A 20,157-nucleotide genomic window follows, 5' to 3' on the forward strand; every position below is an offset into this window, starting at 1 on the left:
CTCTCTGCCAAGCTCCACTTACTCTCTATCACAGGAGCTTCATTCACTCCATTAAAGGGCCACTGTCACCCCCCCCCAGCCGTTATAAACTAAAAGAGCCACCTTGTGCAGCAGTAATGCTGCAGTCTAACAAGGTGGCTCTTTTAGTTTTTGATTCATTTATTACCTCAAAAAAGCGTTTTAAAAATTGGCCACACATACCAGATATTATACCTGGAGGCGGTCCGAAGCGTCCTGTATGAATCCCCCAACTGCCGTCACTCATCTCTTCAGGGCCGATGGTCCCCGCCCCCTGAGCGCTGTTATCGTCTGAAATCCGGCGCCTGCGCTGTGCGTGCCTGCCTGGGGCCTGCGCAGTGTTCATTGTCAGTGCGGCCACACTGTTGCTGAATCCCCCGCCCCGCACTGTTATTCATTATGCACAGTGCGGGGCTGGGGTTCCTGGGAAGGCGGGGGAGCTGGGGAGCGTCTAAACAGCGCAGTGCGCATGCCCAGGAACCCCAGCCCCGCACTGTGCATAATGAATAACAGTGCGGGGCGGGGGATTCAGCAACAGGGTGGCCGCACTGACAATGAACACTGCGCAGGCCCCAGGCAGGCACGCACAGCGCAGGCGCCGGATTTCAGACGATAACAGCGCTCAGGGGGCGGGTACCATCGGCTCTGAAGAGATGAGTGACGGCAGTTGGGGGATTCATACAGGACGCTTCGGACCGCCTCCAGGTATAATATCTGGTATGTGTGGCCAATTTTTAAAACGCTTTTTTGAGGTAATAAATGAATCAAAAACTAAAAGCCACCTTGTTAGACTGCACTGCTGCACAAGGTGGCTCTTTTAGTTTATAACGGCTGGGGGGGGGGTGACAGTGGCCCTTTAAGCTGCATTCCCAGCCTGCAGAGAGAGGTGACACCTGACACCTGTCCCAGCCATACAATGTATCTCCCCCCTCCCTCCACAATGCCTGGCCATTCACTGCAGACCTGGAGCTCCTTCTTATCTTACTGAGGGATGAGTCACAGACAGCTCTGCACAGACAATGCTGCTCCATACACACCACATAAACTAACTGTGCTTCTGATGCACTAACTGCTGGTGATAGCAGATCACAGGGCAGTCACACACAAAATGGCTCTGCCCTGTGATGCTGCTCTTCATTCTGCCCCAGGGATGTTAGACCACCCAAAAGGGGAGGGAAATGCTGATGTCAGCAGTTACTGCCCAGATTTTCCAGCTAACAGTAAAGCTGGTAAGTCTCACTATAGCTGCTTGAGGTCTAAAACGGAAAATGCTCCCCCTAGTGGTCAATATATATATTTGTAAGAAAATATATAATATTTTTCATATAGAAATGTTAAAAAACAGTGCAAACATTGCATTAATACATTTTATTTACTATTTTAAGCTTAATTTCACAAAAAAACAAACTACAAGAAAACTGGTGGCATCTTCCCTTTAAGCTACATTAATCCTAAAAAAGGACATGCTAGGACCCCCAGGGCTTGAACAAAAGGAAGGATTTGTAGCTATTTTTATCAGACTTTCTAAATGTAATGGTCCATTAAAATTTGTTATTTTTGTTCCATTTTCAATATTTTATCACCTTGTTTTTTGGATTGCTTAAAATGTGATGTTTTAATGACGAGGCAATTTGCATATTAACGACATACACAAATTTATGCAAATAGGCAGCACATTACCCAAGATAAAAGGGCTCTTCTGGAGCTTAACAGTCAGGCCCCGAGAAAGCAACACGGATAAAGTGAAACAGCAGAGCACACGTACGTTTGTTCTCTATCACCAGCTTACATGATTAAAAATAAAAGCTAACAATGTACCCTCAATACTGAAATTGCAAAACAAGTTATGGAATTATGGAAGTCGCAAAAAGATTTGCTTCAGGGCAGTGATGGAAGCTGTGGACAGTGCTGATATCACTTACCCTGCTTCTATCACCGCCCCCTGATGACTATGTTTCAGGGCAGTGACAAGAGCCATGGGCAGCGCAGTTATCACTTACGCTGCTTCTATCACTGTCCCCTGATGACTATTTGTTTCAGGGAAGTGATAGCAAATAGGGGCAGCGATGCTATCTCTCACCCTGCTTCTATCACTGCCCTCTGATGACGATTTGTTTCAAGGTGGTGACAGAAGCTGTGGGCAGCGCTGCTGTCACTCACCCTGCTTACATCACTAAGAAAAAGCAAAGCTGTACTCTGTAATGTTAATAGTAAATCTAGTAAATTGGAACCGCAATACTGCCATAGAAAGTAGATAAGTGCTACATTATGTTCATATACAATATTGGAAAATGAAACTGCAATATTATTAAAGGAAAAATTACAGTAAAAACAAGGCACTTAGCACATAAATTGGCCAAGGTATATAAGCCCAGCAGCCACAGTCAAAGTGTACCTTATTGTTCTATTTTACTAGATTTACTATTCTAAACATTCCCGAGTGCAGCTTTGTTATTCCTTAGAATTGTTGTGTTAGCTAGCACCTGTTCACACCTGTTTGGATGTGCTGGTCAGTTTTTCTGTTTGCTGCTTCCATCACTGCCCCCTGATGACTTCTTGTTTCAGCAAAAAAGGTGGTGGTGACAGAAGATGCTTAGCGGCGGCAGTGATGAAATCACCATGATTGATTCCGGATGTCACCAGGAAATGGCAGTGAAAGGCCATAGTACGTGACTGCAGGATAACGTCCTATTTTAGGAGGGTGAGGGAAGCTGCAGGGAAATGATAACGTCCCGTGTGAGAAATGAAGATGCTTACAGCTGTATGTGTGTCTAAGGAAAATGGCGAGTATCTGCCATTCTCAGACCATTCCCCTGTGAACTCATGGACATCCTCCCCGGATCACAATCCTTATACTTACTATTTCCTAATTCAGGGGCATCTATTTTTACATACAATACAGCACAGACCGTGCCCCTGATCATGGTACGGGATGCCGGACCTTTCACCATATTTTTCATGTTGAACTGGACACACAATGTAATAGCGGCTGCAGAGCAGAATAAAAGCAGTTCTGTCAAACTCGCCTCTCCATTGCCGAGATACTAGCAATCAAAATAATTGATACCAGATGAGTTATCTTTTGTCAAGTCCAAGTGTGTGTTAACAGATTGCTATTAATTTGCCAGAGGCAATTAATCCTCAACTAAAGACTATAATAAAATATAACTTTTAATCAAACTATTAAAGGACCATTTACAAATTGCTAAGTTAGTATGTATCCATGACAAGGATAATATGAAGTAGACCGATGTAATCCATTTAGGGTTATATGCCTAGTCTCATTTACCATGGATTTTTAGGGAAAGGGATAAATTGGTGAGAAATGACAGATAGACAACTAACTAGCTACAAAAAGAACTCCTAGGCCTCCCCAACATGTTTCACCAGCTCTACTGGCTTCATCAGGGGGTCAGGCTGAAATGAGCAAGCACATGGGTTACCGGATCTTTCATCAATCAAAGAAAGAAAGGTGAACAAGTCAGAGCTTACTCTACTCCATGCAATGAGGTCAAACACTGCAAGAAACCCCTTTGTTTTATCAGTAGGGACTTACATATATAACTATAGGTACTATCGTTAAGTGTCTCAATTATTAATTGGATTAAGAACACATAACTTTTAGCTGTACCTATGCAGTGTTTCCCAATCAGTTCCGAGTGCTCACTATGTGCACACTTCACCACCACATTCTCCGTGGTATACGAGGACCGCCAAGGTCTCTTACGTACCCCCATTATTTCCAGGTCTCTCTCGTGACGCTAGTGCGCATGTGTCACGTTAATGTATAAAGTGGCGTATGATTTTTCATTTTCCCTTGTTATCACACACGCTACGGGCTGTGGCCCCCCTTCTTCCCTTCTCCCTGCCTTCGCTGGCCTAGGCACAATCCCTGTGTAACTTGAGACTCCAGCAGGGGGCCTTGAAGCTTCTCTCTGCTCCTTCCCCCTCCCGTAGGAATTTCTTTGTTTTCAAACCCATGAGGTTTGAGATGCGTGGGGGAGATATTAAAGAAGCCAGAATATGCCGCCAGTGTATGATAGGAATATTCCAGATACATATTCGGGACGTGCTTTGATAGAGCTTCGCAACAGGGCCTCTTGCTGGAGTCTGGCGCCAAGAGAACCAGAGAAATGGATTTCTCCTAAACAGAGTGGAATAGCTAGCCCGAGTCTAGATTCAGTGGAAAGCTAATTTCAATATAAGATGAATGATGTTAGTGCTGTGACTCTGCTAGGTCCTCAAGCACATTTGGGAGTGCTAGAAGTTTTCTTACCAAAATGTGCACTCGGGCAGCTAGGGGAGGGTGCAGGTAAACCAGCCCCTTTAGGGATGTCACAAGCCCAGAAGTATAAGTCACTGCACACAGCCTAGCCTTCATTCTTGCCTGGGACCTCACTGCACCAAGACCCCCCGATGAATTGGGATATCTGGCTCCTCCCGCCAGCATGGTTAGCTAGGTTGATCTAAGCAGCATGTTAGTGTTTATCTTCTTTAATCCCTTTTTTATGCAATTGCTTGTACTTACTTTGTCTCATACCGTAAAATCTTTATATACCTTTTGTAAACACTGCCTACTTTTTGGAGTAAACTAGAAAAATTTACTAGTCGTCTCTACATGTTCTATGCAAATTTTCACGTGCCTGAAGTTAATTATGCTACTAATTTGGGTTGGCTCGAAACCCTCTGTTGAGAAATCTGAGCTGATGGCAGCGAAGTGTGTTCTGGGCTAGGTGGGTACAGCTGGCAGCGACAGAACGGGGTTTTATAAGCTACTGTCTGGCTGCGGCCTGAGCATTTATAATTCCCTCGCTGCAGCATGCCTGCTAGCCAGTCCACAGTAAAGCGGCCCGTCCGGTAACTAATCCTAGGTGTAGTTCCCTGACTGACCTGAGGGTAAGGGGGCGCCAGAGAGCTGCAAGTTCTGAAGCGGAACTGGAAAGCGGGATATACATAAATCCCTGCAGTTCGTGACATATTGTAGCAGCAGTGGGATAACTAAAATAAGCCCCTGCGGTAAATTGATAGGTCAATAGCCTTGTTTGTGTTTTCATCACATGGTAGCAGTGGTGGGATAACTAAGATAAGCCCCCCTGCACATGTGATAGCCGTGTGTTGGCCAAAGGTCACCCCCTTTTCGTGACAGCATGCGTCCTCACGGAGAAACAGGACCTACTGCGCATGTCATAGTGGTGATCCTCGCGAATGCGCAGAAGATTATTATTAGTGATGAGCGAATATACTCGTTACTCGAGATTTCCCGAGCACGCTCAGGTGTCCTCTGACTATTTTTTAGTGCTCGGAGGTTTAGTTTTCATCACCGCAGCTGAATGATTTACATCTCTTAGCCAGCTTCATTACATGTGGGGATTCCCTAGCAACCAGGCAACCCCCACATGTACTTTTGCTGGCTAAGAGATGTGAATCATTCAGCTGCGGCGATGAAAACAATCTCCGAGCACTAAAAAAATACTCGGAGGACACCTGAGCGTGCTCAGGAAATCTCGAGTAACGAGTATATTCGCTCATCACTAATTATTATACTTAAGAATCGCTAAAGACAATAGTATTATTGATGGGAAGTAACATACTCACCTTAGTATTTATATAATGTATCGCCTTACAGAGACATTTAATAATTAACTATCTAACCTCAGTGTGTACTCTATAATAAACTATGTGCTCAGTTCTCTCAATCTTTAAATCCAAGAGTAAAAGTATGTCTCAAGACATCAGAGTATTAAGATTATGACATCTAAGGCACCAATATCTGCAATTTTAGTGCATCAGACAAATAGTACACCTTTACTCTCGAACCCATAAGGATAAATATAGATCTCACAACCCTATATCTATAGGAAAAGGTAAACCATGTCCTAAAAATCCTCACACAGTTATTTCGATTTTTAATGGCTTGAAACCACATTTTAGGTTGTCAATAGATATATTGACTGGCTGTTACCAGGTAGCAACACATACAATGTGAAGTACAAGTCCCACATGCAAACTACTTGATATTTATGATTATTTCACACATACCTCATCCAGTGCTTCTACTTTCTTCTTCAAAATGCCTGAAATACAACGTATCAATGCCCATTGGCGGGTAGCTCCGACTTTCCCATACAGTTCTACCAGAAGGTCTTTTACAGTCACTCCAGGCTGTCCATATATCTGTGTGTCCCAATCTAATCCCCTATCAAGATGAAACATAAAACCAGATGAGAACGTGCAGAAGTTTTCAAAGTGAACATGGATAGACTGAATTGTGAGTGTCAAGCAGAAACTTACTTCATGGAATATAAGATGTACAGGATGTTTGCTTGCTCATGGACACTTTCAATATCCCGTAAGACGTCCACCAGAGCAGCAAAGTCTGTCTGCCCTGACGAATCCTCAGGAAGATGCATCTCCACATGGATGGTCGGAATCTAAAAATGGAAAGAATGCATACATGTACACAGCAATGAAACCTGCATCATCATTAGTACAGGAGACTCACCTGCAGATACGAAAAAAGAAAATAGAAGTTATTGCATTAATACAGGAGTAAGATCACTAAAGGCAGAGGCATTTTTTACAGAACTTAAAGAATAAAACATTTCAGAGACTGAAAATCACATTTTTAGCGTCTACGGTACTCTCATTTTCATTGTGATGGAGAGGTCAGAAGCTTTGAAAGAGTTGTAAAAAGACTATGATATTGATGATCTTGATGTCCTCCGACACTGTAGCTTAACCACCCAGCACACAGCATGAGGAGGTACAAAGCAGAGGGAGCTACACCGCTGTTCATCGTATACTTCCAGAGATGTGGAACCTGCTGATTGGTGTGTGCAGGCGACAGATCTGATATCGAGAACCAATCCTAAAGTGAAGTCATTGATCAAACCCCCAAGATCTTTAGTCAGCCATTATTACTTCCTTCCTTACATATGACATAGTGGTACGTCCCATGTCTGGTACAGATGTATCTACTCGTGCTTGGACTGGCCCACAGGAGAACAGGTGAATTCTTCGGTGCGCTGCTGTGCAACAGTGGGCCACCACCCTCGTATATGAATACTTGGCGCTATGTACAGACAAAGGTGGCATCTTATTAATTTAACAATCTACCTAGTTCATTGTTATTGTAAATTTGTGATGTCACATTTGCAGGTAATTGAACAGTGGGGCCCAGGAGTTGGTTACTGGTGGGCCCTTGGCCACCAGGTCTGACACTATCTATTTACATTACTGTAGAAACTACAGGAAACTAAAAACTGAGACCAAATCATGGAAATATAAAAAATAGATATCTTTTATTGATAAACAGTAAATTTTGTCAGCAATGGCTAAAGAAACTACAGAGGGCGCACATCACAACAAACTGAAATGCAGTGGCAAAAATATGGCACAAAATGTGTGAAAAATATGAAAAAATATATACACATGTATTAAAGGACTTATCTTTGAATTGTGTGCCCATCTAAAGTACATCAATGATCTGACACCAGAAAAAGACTGTAGATCATTAAAAATAAATCTACAGTAATTGTCAGGAATATTATGTATTTGATTTGATATCATCACGCACACTAAGCCCTGCTACATCCAGCAGGTTACAGACACATTCTGTGGGCTTTTTTGTCCCCCCCTTCCCTCTGCCTAGAAGATTCTTCTCTTCATTCTGCTTGTCAGTTCTGTGAAATTGTAAGCCACTCTTTTCCCCCCTCCCTCAGGAATGTTTTTGTTTGCAACTGTGAAACCGAACGTAAAGAGTAGCAGCACATGACAATTCCTTTGTGTAGCTACAGTGGTCCTTTAAGTCCAAATACATCAAAACAGGATATTCACAGAAATAGGCAGTTCATATTTCTGGAAACTGCAGGGACAGGGCTCCCAACTGGTGGGTTTTGGGAGCTCAGCGCTTAGCAGAAATTGAGAAACGCATTACTGCTTAACCGGGGCTCATAGCCAGGGCGTGTTTATACTTAAATGAACCCCAGGTCTTGCTGAGCATAGTGATAATTTTGTCTTTCTTCTACGAGGTTCCTACGCCAAGATATGTGTAGAAATGGCTTATCATAACTTGAAGAAAGGGGGATAATTCAGCCTCTGAGTGTGGTCACCACAGGGGGAGTGCCTTGGTTTTGGGCACAAGGATAAGCAAGTTAGATCTCCTAATTCAGTAGCTTTTGCCCAGAAAGCTAGCTGAGAGACACATCTGCGATACACTGGGACATATGCTACTACCCCCAGCCGCATGGTCAGCCATGATATAAAAGAAATGTATGTCTATTTTCTTCCGTTAATCCCTTTTTATGTCATAATCATCTGTATATATATAATTGTCTCATTTTATCATATATTTTATACTTTGTAAACACGGTCTACCTTTTTGGAGTCAAATATCTAAAATTACTATCTTCGTTTCTCCTTGCTCTATAACGTACTGTCACGTCCTCTGAAGTAAATTGCGCTACTAATTGGGTTGGCTCCTGATCCAGTACCAAATCAGTAATAGGAGCTGGTTGCAGCGGAAAGTGTCCTGAGCCATTGGGAAAACTGGTAGCGATGGACTGTGTTCATAATTATTGCTCCAGCCTGAGTGGGAGTAGTTATATCGCCCTCGCTGAAGTGTGCTCATTAACCAGTACATAGTAAGGCAGCCTTTCTGATGACTAAATTATTCTAGGTGCAGTACCCTGTCTGACCTGAGGATAAGGGGGCACCAGAGAGCTGCAAGTTTCAAACTGAAACTGGGAAGTGGGATATAGATAAATCCCCTTCAAGAAAGAATCTGGGCAACCAAACAACCCCGCTTCATGACATATTGGTGACAGAGGTGGGGATGATAATAATATCCCTCCTGTGATACGTGACAGTAATGAATCAGTGTATCTGATAAAAATCTATAATTAGGTCACCATGTCCACAAAAAAACTTTCATATAAAATATGTATTGCACATACCGGAAAGTGCAAGTGTAGATAACATGCATGTGAAGATACAGCATTTATTCTTAATTATGTATTTTCAAGTAGATCAAGAGACATAGGCCATTGTTTACATGAGTATGAACGTTGACTCTGGTTTGTTCCAGCTTATTGTTCTGATACCCTTGGAGGAAAAGGACACAGGGTTATTGAACAATCTAGGTTTGCGAATATGTTGATTACCCATTGTGAGAATAGAAGTGGAAAATCTGGAGAGGAAATAATGCGCAAATAGGGTCTTAACTGGTTAAAAACATGGGGTGCATTGGGGAGAGGTACGCTCACCTTGTTTTGTTGCAATTAAGCAACATGTAAAAAACATCGATCAGCTGCAGGACATGGGTCCAGAGTCCTAGGATAATGGTGATACCGGCTGTATGTGTCCAAATCTGATCTGCTAATAAAGATGAATGGCAGACGATATTCTTCAAAGCTTTATTTCAAACAGGTTAATAGTCAACGCGTTTCGAGGTCATGCAGGACCTCTTCCTAAGGACAAAACCTGACTTTGAAAAGTGATGACTATTAACTTGTTTGAAATATAGCTTTGAAGAATATGGTAAGCCATTCATCTTTATCAGCAGCGCAGATTTGGACATATACACCTGGTATCCATTGTATCAATCCATGCAGCTTGTTGACCTGATAATATTGAAGGATAAGCTATGCAGATTGAATACTGAAACCATTAGAGTTGACCTCATCCCACCTTACCCCTGACCTGTGGATGGTCTGAAGAACAGATGTAGGTGTAAAAAGGGACCTCTATCCTTCTGCAGATAGACTATACAAAACAGCCAGGGAACCATGTCTCCAACTAGAGAAACACAGATTTGAGATTCTGCATGACAATTGCCAAGGCATCATGGCTCCAACTGGAGGAATACATATTTAACACTCTACAGGATGCCAACTTAAGGGACCATGGCCCCAGCTGGAGGAATGTGGATATGATCCATTGACCAAAACTGAACCCATGGAGGCATTTGGTGAAGAAGGTTGGGTCAATCAGGTCACCTGGACACGTACCTCAGTTGACTGTTAGCTTCCTAAGCTTGTCATTACCTCCGCTCTGTGGGTGCCTGACAAAAGCAGGGGGCCACTGATAGGGGTAATCGGCCCTGGAAGCCCTGAAGTTGCAGCGGGCTCTAATCCTGGTGAGTCAGCGGAAGGGTGAGACTATCTTTTGCACCATCTTTCGTATTGGCTGGGACAGTTCTACATGTTATTGTCTGTTGGTGGTTCCTGAAATTACTGTCGCACTATTTTACCCTCACCCTCTGTTGTCTGAGTAGTGTTCTGCCCACAGGAAAAAGTGTGGGCGTTCAGTGCGATGAGCGCTGGTCCATGCAGTCTTTCTAAATACAGCCAGGGCAGTGTACGAGAGCAACCGCTCACCCTGTGTCTCTACAACGTGCAAATTTGTCACTCCTATATGGGAAAGGCAGTGACAATCTAATGAACCACAAGGTCTGATTGACATACAGGGTAAGTGTAAGATCTCCTTATTGGTGCTCACTTGTCGCCATAAGTTATAAAGTATTATGCATTAGACCGATCTAAATGTGGGATCAAGTGCACATAGAAGGTGTTCATCAGACATGATAGTAAAAATCTTCTGCTCCAGATACTCAATATATACCACATGAGATAAAGTAAGTGAAGGCGTATATATCGAAGCCTGTGGCCTATGCCTGTTCAGCTGCATCCACAATATGCGCCCCCACCCCAAAGCCTTGATGTACAATGGATAGGCACACAATTCAATGATAAGTCCATTTATATATGCGTATATACATGTTTGTTCATATTTTTTCAAACTTATCACACATTTTGCGTCATATTTTTCCTACTGTATTTCAATTAGTTGTGATGTGTCCTGTCTGTAGTTTCCTTGCATATCCATTGCAGGCAAAACTTACTGTTCTCAATAAAAGATATATACCGTATATACTCATGTATAAGCCGACCAGAGTATAAGGCAAGGCACCTAATTTTGTCACAAAAAACTGTGGAAACTTATAAGCTGGCTATGCATTGTCCCCTCATCCCCATCCTTGTCTGTGTGCCTCCTCATCCCCATCCTTGTCTGTGTGCCTCCTCATCCCCATCCTTGTCTGTGTGCCTCCTCATCCCCATCCTTGTCTGCGTGCCTCCTCATCCCCATCCTTGTCTGCGTGCCTCCTCATCCCCATCCTTGCCTGCGTGCCTCCTCATCCCCATCCTTGTCTGCGTGCCTCCTCATCCCCATCCTTGTCTGCGTGCCTCCTCATCCCCATCCTTGTCTGCGTGGCTCCTCATCCCCAACCTTGTCTGCGTGCCTCATCCCCATCCTTGTCTGTGTGCCTCATCCCCATCCATGTCTGCGTGTCTCCTCATCCCCATCCTTGTCTGCGTGCCTCCTCATCCCCATCCTTGTATGCGTGCCTCCTTATCCCCATCCTTGTATGTGTGCCTCCTTATCACTATCCTTTTATGCGTGGCTCCTTATCCATTATCTTTCTTTCAAATTTTGGTCCAATACACATATATTTATGTGTAGGAAATATGCAACTATGCATGTATTATCATAAGATCTATACACAGGGGTATGTATCTGGTCTATTGATATTCTTAATTACACTACTACAAGATGCAATAATCATATTAACAGTATTACTGATGTCAGGTCACCTGTAATAGAGTAGGTTTCGGATCATGCTGTTATGTTTTTAGGGTCAGGTAGAGTGGAAGTGACAGGCAATCAGAAATAGTCGCAGTTTGTGAAGGACATGGGGCGGAGAGGAGAAACGAAATAGTGGCCAAGGACCAAATACAGGAGGGGGCACATGTGAGGTGGCTAAGGCTACTCTCACACATCAGCTTTTTCGCATCAGGCACAATCGGGCGAATTTGTCAAAAAACAGATCCATTTTTTTTTCCGCTGGATCCGTTTTTTTCTCAGAGTTGTATTAGCGCCTGATGTCCTAAGGTTTCTTCCGTTTCTTTCCGGATATCTCTCTCTCAGGAGGCAGAAGCCAGAGGAGATGACATGGAGGATGCAGCGGCCTGAAGACATGTCATGGAGGAGGCAGTGGCCAGAGGAAATGTCATGGAGGATGTAGAATGTAAGCCCGCAAGGGCAGGGTCCTCTTCCCTCTGTACCAGTCTGTCATTGCTAGTTTACTGTAATTTTTATTTGTATTTTGATGTAACCCCTTCTCATGTACAGCACCATGGAATTAATGGTGCTATATAAATAAATAATAATAAATAAATAATAATGGAGGAGGCAGCTGCCTGAGAAGATGTCATGTAGGAGGCAGCAGCCTGAGGAGACGTCATGTAGGAGGCAGCGGCCAGAGGAGATGTCATGTAGGAGGCAGCGGTCTGAGGAGATGTTGTGGAGAGGCAGCGGCCTGAGGAGAGGTCGTGGAGAGGCAGCGGCCTGAGGAGAGGTCGTGGAGAGGCAGCGGCCAGAGGAGATGTAGTGGAGAGGCAGCGGCCAGAGGAGATGTCGTGGAGAGGCAGTGGCCAGACGAGATGTCATGGAGGAGGCAGCAGCTAGAGGAGATGTCATGGAGGGGGCATTGGCCTGAGGAAATGTCATGGAGGAGGCAGCGGTCTGAGGAAATGTCATGGAGGAGGCAGCGGCCTGAGGAAATGTCATAGAGGAGGCAGCGGCCTGAGGAAATGTCATGGAGAGGCAGTGGCCTGAGGATAGGCAGCGGCCAGAGGGGATGTCGTGGAGAGGCAGCGGCCAGAGGAGATGTCATGAAGGAGGCAGAGGCCAGAGAAGATGTCACAGATAGGCAGCTGCCTGAGGAAATGTCATGGAGTAGGCAGCGGACAGAGAAGATGTCATGGACGAGGCAGCTGCTCTCCTTGCACTTAACCAGCTTTCCGAGCAGTGCTTTAGGCATTATGGGATTATAGAAGTTGTGTGAGTGTGCAGATCACACCAAGGTATTATTGTTTTATGCCCCTGGAGCTTACATAAAACATGTAGAAGTTACCATCCGCACCCTGTGTCCCACAGATGGGTCACCAAAATGATAAAAAGGATGATGTTTGGTATTTTCAAGTCTGTTAAAGTTTGATCTATCAGAACATACAATCAAATCTGATCGTTAAATGCCATAATCACAAAAAATCAAACCGTCATAATTGCTGTTTTTCCTTCATCCCCTAAACAAATCCAATAAAAAGCAGATCGCAACCCAAACTGGAAATCAATGAAACAGGCATGCTTGCAAGATGAAAAGCTCCCACACAGTTCAATCAATGGAGAAATAAAAATATCCCGAGTCTTGGTAATTGGGTCATTCCATATCAAGTGATCCAAATATGAATATTTTTTTTTACCTTACGTCTTTAGATTTTTTTTATTTTTTGTTTTTATGAAGTACAACTTTAGTTAATTACAAATTTAAAGTTTAGAATTTTTTTCTTCATCAGTTAATTTTTTACAGATTTTTAAAGTTTTGAAAAAGCATAGATTTTGGCCTGGTATGGCTTTACATTTTTTATCATATCTCGGGCTAGAATTAAGATATAGAGGTGGGATAGGCATCATTTTTCTCAGAACGGTACCGGCTTTCATTTGATATGTCACAAGACTATGTTTCTTTATATTTTGTTTTGGAGAAATCAAATTAAAAATTTTGATGCGCAATTCTGAAAAAAACGTATGTTTTAAAATTGTGAAAACATGCATGTGTGTTACTTGTGTCCTTTTTTATATTTGTACAGGGATTCAACTTGGGATCTATCACATTTGTATTTTTTTTTAAGCCTTGAATCATCTGATTTTATGTTTGTGTGAGTTTCTTCCTTTTTTCTTTTCAAATTACAACTTACTGCATTCAACATTTATATGTAACAATAAAGAAACGCAAAAAACAAATACCGAAGTGCCAGAATAAATACATCTTAATCATCATAACAACTTGCTCAGCATTTTCAACCTGAATTCATTGAACAAGCCAAAAGATAAAAGGTGATCACATCCTCAAGTGTGGTTTTCTAAATACAGTCTGATCCTAATTATATGTTAAAAACCAGACTAAAAGAACCAATATTTCTACCACCTATTTATTCATGGAACAATTTTTTTTCTACTATATCACTAAACATGTCATTTCTGAAGTGTTTAAGAAGAATAGTACAGTAGTTAAATCCTCGTTCTATAAAATATGAACTAATCAAACAATTAATAGTAGGTTTTTACACTGGCCTTCTATCATCAATGTGTCCCTTCTAGAGGATGAAATGTCATCTTGTCCATAAGCGCTCACTAGCAATGGCCGTTTCCTTTTGTGTCAGTATGTGCGGCTGTCATGGTGCTCGGCTCCACCTGAGTTATATCTGATTTTTGCTCACTTTTACAATGTCTGGTTTTCTTGGATACACAAAGGACGGCGCTGGACCAGAAGGTGCAGAAAAGTCACTTCTACGTCTTCATTTTCACAATCTTTGGAGAGTCCAGTAGCCGCCACCAGCGCCGATCATATTCACAGGTCACATCACCAGTTATGTCATCCATGGCCGATCTTGTGCCGCCTTCTACCACGTCATGGACGTCACTGTCTTTATTTCCACTACATGGGATGACAGTCCGGTATTGCTGAGTCCCTGTGATGGGTTCTGCTTCCTGTAACCGATGTTATAACAAACTCTCCTCCTCCCTGTATTCCTGGTTCGTACAATACATGAACTGGATGTTAGGAATATTTTTCTCCCTCCATTTGAGGAGTTGCCTGGGTGATAAGATTTGGTGTGAATACGGTCTGTGGAGGCTGGAGCTGCCAGCCTGTCCCCTGCTCTGCAGTCACCGTCTACCCCTGGTCATCCTCAGCCCTAACAAAGCTTCTCCTCTGTCCTCTCCTGCTTCTAATACTCTGTAACATAATAAATAATACCGTAATATCTAACAATCATGGATTATTTGGTAAATCTAGACCTCACACTGTTAGACCACAAGCTGAGCAGATCTGAAATCAAGATTTTTGAACTGACACTGTAATAGTTTTATTTTTTAAAATATGATCCCATCATGATCCCATCTTGTATTTTGGTACGGATGTGAATAGGAGCATAGCAGGCACATGTGCAGTTTTTGAAATTTTTAAATTAAACGTTTTTTTCGGAAATGCGTTTTAAAGTTTTGCGCTTGCGTTCGCATAGGTAAAATATTATCAAAGATACTCTTGTGACATATCTGGTGAAAGCCTGTACAGTTCCGAGTAGAATGGTGTTTATTTTGTTTCTCTATCTCTTTTCTAGCCTGAGTTATGGGGAGAAATGTAAAGGCAGGCAACACCGAAATTCGCACTTTTTCCGAACTTTGAAAATCAATAAAAAATAAAAAAAAAAATCTAGAATTTTTTTTCTTCTTCACATTTTGCATTCTCTGACACACTATTACCAAATAACAAAATCTCAAAAGAATTAAAAATATAGTGGTAAAAATCATTGGTTCACTTGACATGGAATGATAGAATTAGAGACGAATAATACATTTTTAAATTGCTTTTTACATAAACTTCTGAATTTTTATTCTCTGCTAAAACAGACCACAAAAATCTATAGAAGTTTGGTACTTGGCTCCCGCCTCGCCCCAGAGGACACACAACCAAGCCTTTACATTTAGGACGGGGTTTGGAATTACTATTGTGACAGCAGCAATTATACCAATCCTAATTGCACCCAAACAAGGTGTGGGACAATGAAACATTATCATTTTAGCTACCTTAATGGACTTTTCAATAGTTTTCCTGGCTTCCCAGAGACCCCCGTACCTTGCTTGCTTGAGGTTTTTGGTGTGTTACATTCAGCAGATCCAAGGAAGGCTGCGTAGCCTGAAACAACTTGGTTGGCAGATACATCTGTACATCTACAAGATAATGGATAATGGAAAGAAAAATCATTTATTCAGATAGATAAAATACTGAATTCTATGGCAGCAGCAAAACCAGCGGATCTCGGGTGTACGTCACATATCTGTGAAACAGACCTATTTCACAAACCTTGTATCTTCATTATCCTACAACCCAAAACAACTGTTCAGCACATTCAACTCTCTCCTCCGCCCACCACTGACACCTCCAACTCCCCTCATCTCTGCCGAGGACTTTGCCACCTACTACAATCATAAGATCGACCAAACAAGGCAAACCTTTACTGTTCCACCACCCCAACCCCTCCACATACCAGACCTCTGCCCTTCCCTAATAACCTCCCTCTCCAACATCACTGAAGGAGAGCTTACTCACCTCCTTTCCAAATCACACCTCACCACCTGTGCACTTGACCCCATCTCTTCCCACCTGCTCCCCAACGTCACTAACATGCTCATTCCAGCCCTAGCCCATCTCTTCAACCTATCGCTATCTTCTGGTACCTTCCCCTCTGCCTTCAAACATGTCAGCATCACACCCATCCTCAAAAAAACGAACTCCCGTTTGCTTCCAAACTCCCTGAGTAGCATGTCCATGCTCAACTTTCATAGTTACATAGTTACATAGTTATTGAGGTTGAAGGAAGACTTTAAGTCCATCTAGTTCAACCCATAGCCTAACCTAACATGCCCTAACATGTTGATCCAGAGGAAGGCAAAAAAAACCCATGTGGCAAAGAGTAACTCCACCATGGGGAAAAAAATTCCTTCCCGACTCCACATACGGCAATCAGACTAGTTCCCTGGATCAACGCCTTATCAAGGAATCTAGTGTATATACCCTGTAATATTATACTTTTCCAGAAAGGTATCCAGTCCCCTCTTAAATTTAATTAATGAATCACTCATTACAACATCATACGGCAGAGAGTTCCATAGTCTCACTGCTCTTACAGTAAAGAATCCGCGTCTGTTATTATGCTTAAACCTTCTTTCCTCCAGACGTAGAGGATGCCCCCTTGTCCCTGTCTCAGGTCTATGATTAAAAAGATCATCAGAAAGGTCTTTGTACTGTCCCCTCATATATTTATACATTAAAATAAGATCACCCCTTAGTCTTCGTTTTTCCAAACTAAATAGCCCCAAGTGTAATAACCTATCTTGGTATTGCAGACCCCCCAGTCCTCTAATAACCTTGGTCGCTCTTCTCTGCACCCGCTCTAGTTCAGCTATGTCTTTCTTATACACCGGAGACCAGAACTGTGCACAGTATTCTAAGTGTGGTCGAACTAGTGACTTGTATAGAGGTAAAATTATGTTCTCCTCATGAGCATCTATGCCTCTTTTAATACATCCCATTATTTTATTTGCCTTTGTAGCAGCTGCCTGACACTGGCCACTGAATATGAGTCTGTCATCCACCCATACACCCAGGTCTTTTTCATTGATGGTTTTGCCCAGAGTTTTAGAATTAAGCACATAGTTATACATCTTATTACTTCTACCCAAGTGCATGACCTTACATTTATCCCCATTAAAGCTCATTTGCCATTTATCAGCCCAAGCTTCTAGTTTACATAAATCATCCTGTAATATAAAATTGTCCTCCCCTGTATTGATTACCCTACAGAGTTTAGTGTCATCTGCAAATATTGAAATTCTACTCTGAATGCCCTCTACAAGGTCATTAATAAATATGTTAAAAAGAAGAGGGCCCAATACTGACCCCTGTGGTACCCCACTGCTAACCGCGACCCAGTCCGAGTGTGCTCCATTAATAACCACCCTTTGTTTCCTATCCCTGAGCCAGCTCTCAACCCACTTACACATATTTTCCCCTATCCCCATTACTCTCATTTTATGTATCAACCTTTTGTGTGGCACCGTATCAAAAGCTTTGGAAAAGTCCATATACACTACGTCCACTGGGTTCCCTTGGTCCAGTCCGGAACTTACCTCTTCATAGAAGCTGATCAAATTAGTCTGACATGAGCGGTCCCTAGTAAATCCGTGCTGATACTGGGTCATGAGGTTATTCCTCTTCAGATACTCCAGTATAGCATCCCTTAGAATGCCCTCCAGGATTTCACCCACAGTAGAGGTTAAACTTACTGGCCTATAATTACCGAGTTCAGTTTTTGCCCCTTTTTTGAATATTGGCACCACATTTGCTATACGCCAGTCCTGTGGTACAGACCCTGTTATTATGGACTCTTTAAAGATTAAAAATAATGGTCTATCAATGACTGTACTTAGTTCCTGCAGTACTCGGGGGTGTATCCCATCCGGGCCCGGAGATTTGTCAATTTTAGTGATTTTTAGACGCCGCTGTACTTCCTGCTGGGTTAAGCAGGTGACATTTAATGGGGAATTTTTATCACTAGTCATATTGGCTGCCATGGGATTTTCTTTTGTAAATACTGATGAAAAAAAGTCATTTAGCAGATTGGCTTTTTCCTCATCCTCATCCACCATTTCACCCAGACTATTTTTAAGGGGGCCAACACTGTCATTTTTTATTTTCTTACTATTTATATAGTTAAAGAATATTTTGGGATTATTTTTACTCTCTCTGGCAATGAGTCTCTCTGTCTCAATCTTTGCTGCCTTGATTTGCTTTTTACAGAATTTATTTAATTTTCTGTATTTATTTAATGCCTCATCACTACCTACTTCCTTTAATTCTCTAAATGCTTTCTTTTTGTTCCTTATTGCGCCCCTAACAGCTCTATTTAGCCATATTGGTTTCCTCCTATTTCTAGTATGTTTATTCCCATACGGTATATACTGTGCACAGGTCCTATCCAGGATGCTAATGAATGTCTCCCATTTTCTTTGTGTATTTTTGTGTCTCAGGATATCGTCCCAGTTAATTGCACCAAGATCCTCTCTCATCCGTTGGAAATTTGCCCTCCTGAAGTTTAGTGTCCTTGTCACCCCCCTACTACCCATCTTATTAAAGGTTACATGAAAACTTATTATTTTATGATCACTATTCCCCAAGTGACCCCCAACCCTTATATTTGATATGCGGTCTGGCCTGTTGGTTAATATTAGGTCTAGCAGTGCCCCCCTCCTTGTTGGGTCCTGAACCAGCTGTGAAAGGTAATTGTCTCTCATAGTTGTCAAAAACCGATTACCTTTGCTGGAACTGCAGGTTTCTGTTCCCCAATCTATTTCAGGGTAGTTGAAGTCCCCCATAATAATGACTTCTCCTTGAGTCGCAGCTTCATCTATTTGCTTTACGAGGATATTCTCCATTGCTTCCATTATTTTTGGAGATTTATAACAAACCCCTATCAGTAATTTATTATTTTTTCCCCCTCCCCTTATCTCCACCCACAGGGACTCCACATTTTCATTAAATTCACCTATATTATCACGCAGGATGGGTTTTAAGGAAGATTTTACATATAGACACACCCCTCCCCCTCGCTTATCTGTACGGTCATTTCTGAACAGGCTATAGCCCTGCAAGTTAACAGCCCAGTCATGGCTCTCATCCAGCCACGTCTCAGATATCCCCACCATGTCATAATTATGATCCAACAACATTAGTTCTAATTCGTCCATTTTGTTGGCGAGGCTTCTGGCATTAGTATACATGCACTTGATGTTACTCTCTGTACCTCTATTCTTTCTTAAATTATTAACTGTTCTAACCCCACCCCCCATGCCACCGCCACCCCCAACTTCCTTATTTGTGCCCAGCTCTCTATCTGCACTATCTTCCCCTCCTATAAAATGAATACCCTCCTATAAAATGAATACCCTCCCCCCCAATCCCTAGTTTAAACACTCCTCCAACCTTCTAACCATTTTCTCCCCCAGCACAGCTGCCCCTTCCCCATTGAGGTGCAGCCCGTCCCTAGCGTAGAGCCTGTAGCCCACTGAGAAGTCGGCCCAGTTCTGCAGGAACCCAAACCCCTCCTTCCTACACCAATTCTTGAGCCACTTATTAACCTCCCTAATCTCCCGTTGCCTCTCTGGCGTGGCACGTGGTACAGGCAGTATTTCGGAAAATACCACGTTGGAGGTCCTTGCTTTCAGCTTGCAGCCTAATTCCCTGAAATCATCTTTAAGGACCTTCCACCTACCTCTAACTTTGTCATTTGTGCCAATGTGCACCATGACTGCTGGGTCCTCACCAGCCCCTCCCAGTAATCTGTCCACCCGATCAGCGATGTGTCGGACTCGAGCGCCAGGTAGGCAGCACACCGTCCGACGATCCCTGTCTTTGTGACAGATTGCCCTATCTGTTCCCCTAATAATTGAGTCCCCCAC

The 20,157-nt window shown here is 42.8% G+C and overlaps 1 protein-coding gene across 2 annotated transcripts in view; it reads right to left on the bottom strand.

Moving 5' to 3' along the window:
- Positions 1-20,157, bottom strand: part of PHKA1 (phosphorylase kinase regulatory subunit alpha 1) — a 491,521-nt gene that overhangs the window by 191,841 nt on the left and 279,523 nt on the right. For both annotated transcript variants that reach the window (XM_077286537.1, XM_077286538.1), the window contains exons 20-22: positions 15,776-15,870; positions 6,310-6,449; positions 6,058-6,214 (exon numbers count right to left, since the gene is read on the bottom strand). In XM_077286537.1, the coding sequence (XP_077142652.1) occupies positions 6,058-6,214; positions 6,310-6,449; positions 15,776-15,870 (392 nt within the window). The remainder of the gene's footprint in view (positions 1-6,057; positions 6,215-6,309; positions 6,450-15,775; positions 15,871-20,157) is intronic.

This window comes from Ranitomeya variabilis, chromosome 2 (assembly GCF_051348905.1).
Source record: "Ranitomeya variabilis isolate aRanVar5 chromosome 2, aRanVar5.hap1, whole genome shotgun sequence".
Classification (NCBI taxonomy): domain Eukaryota; kingdom Metazoa; phylum Chordata; class Amphibia; order Anura; family Dendrobatidae; genus Ranitomeya; species Ranitomeya variabilis.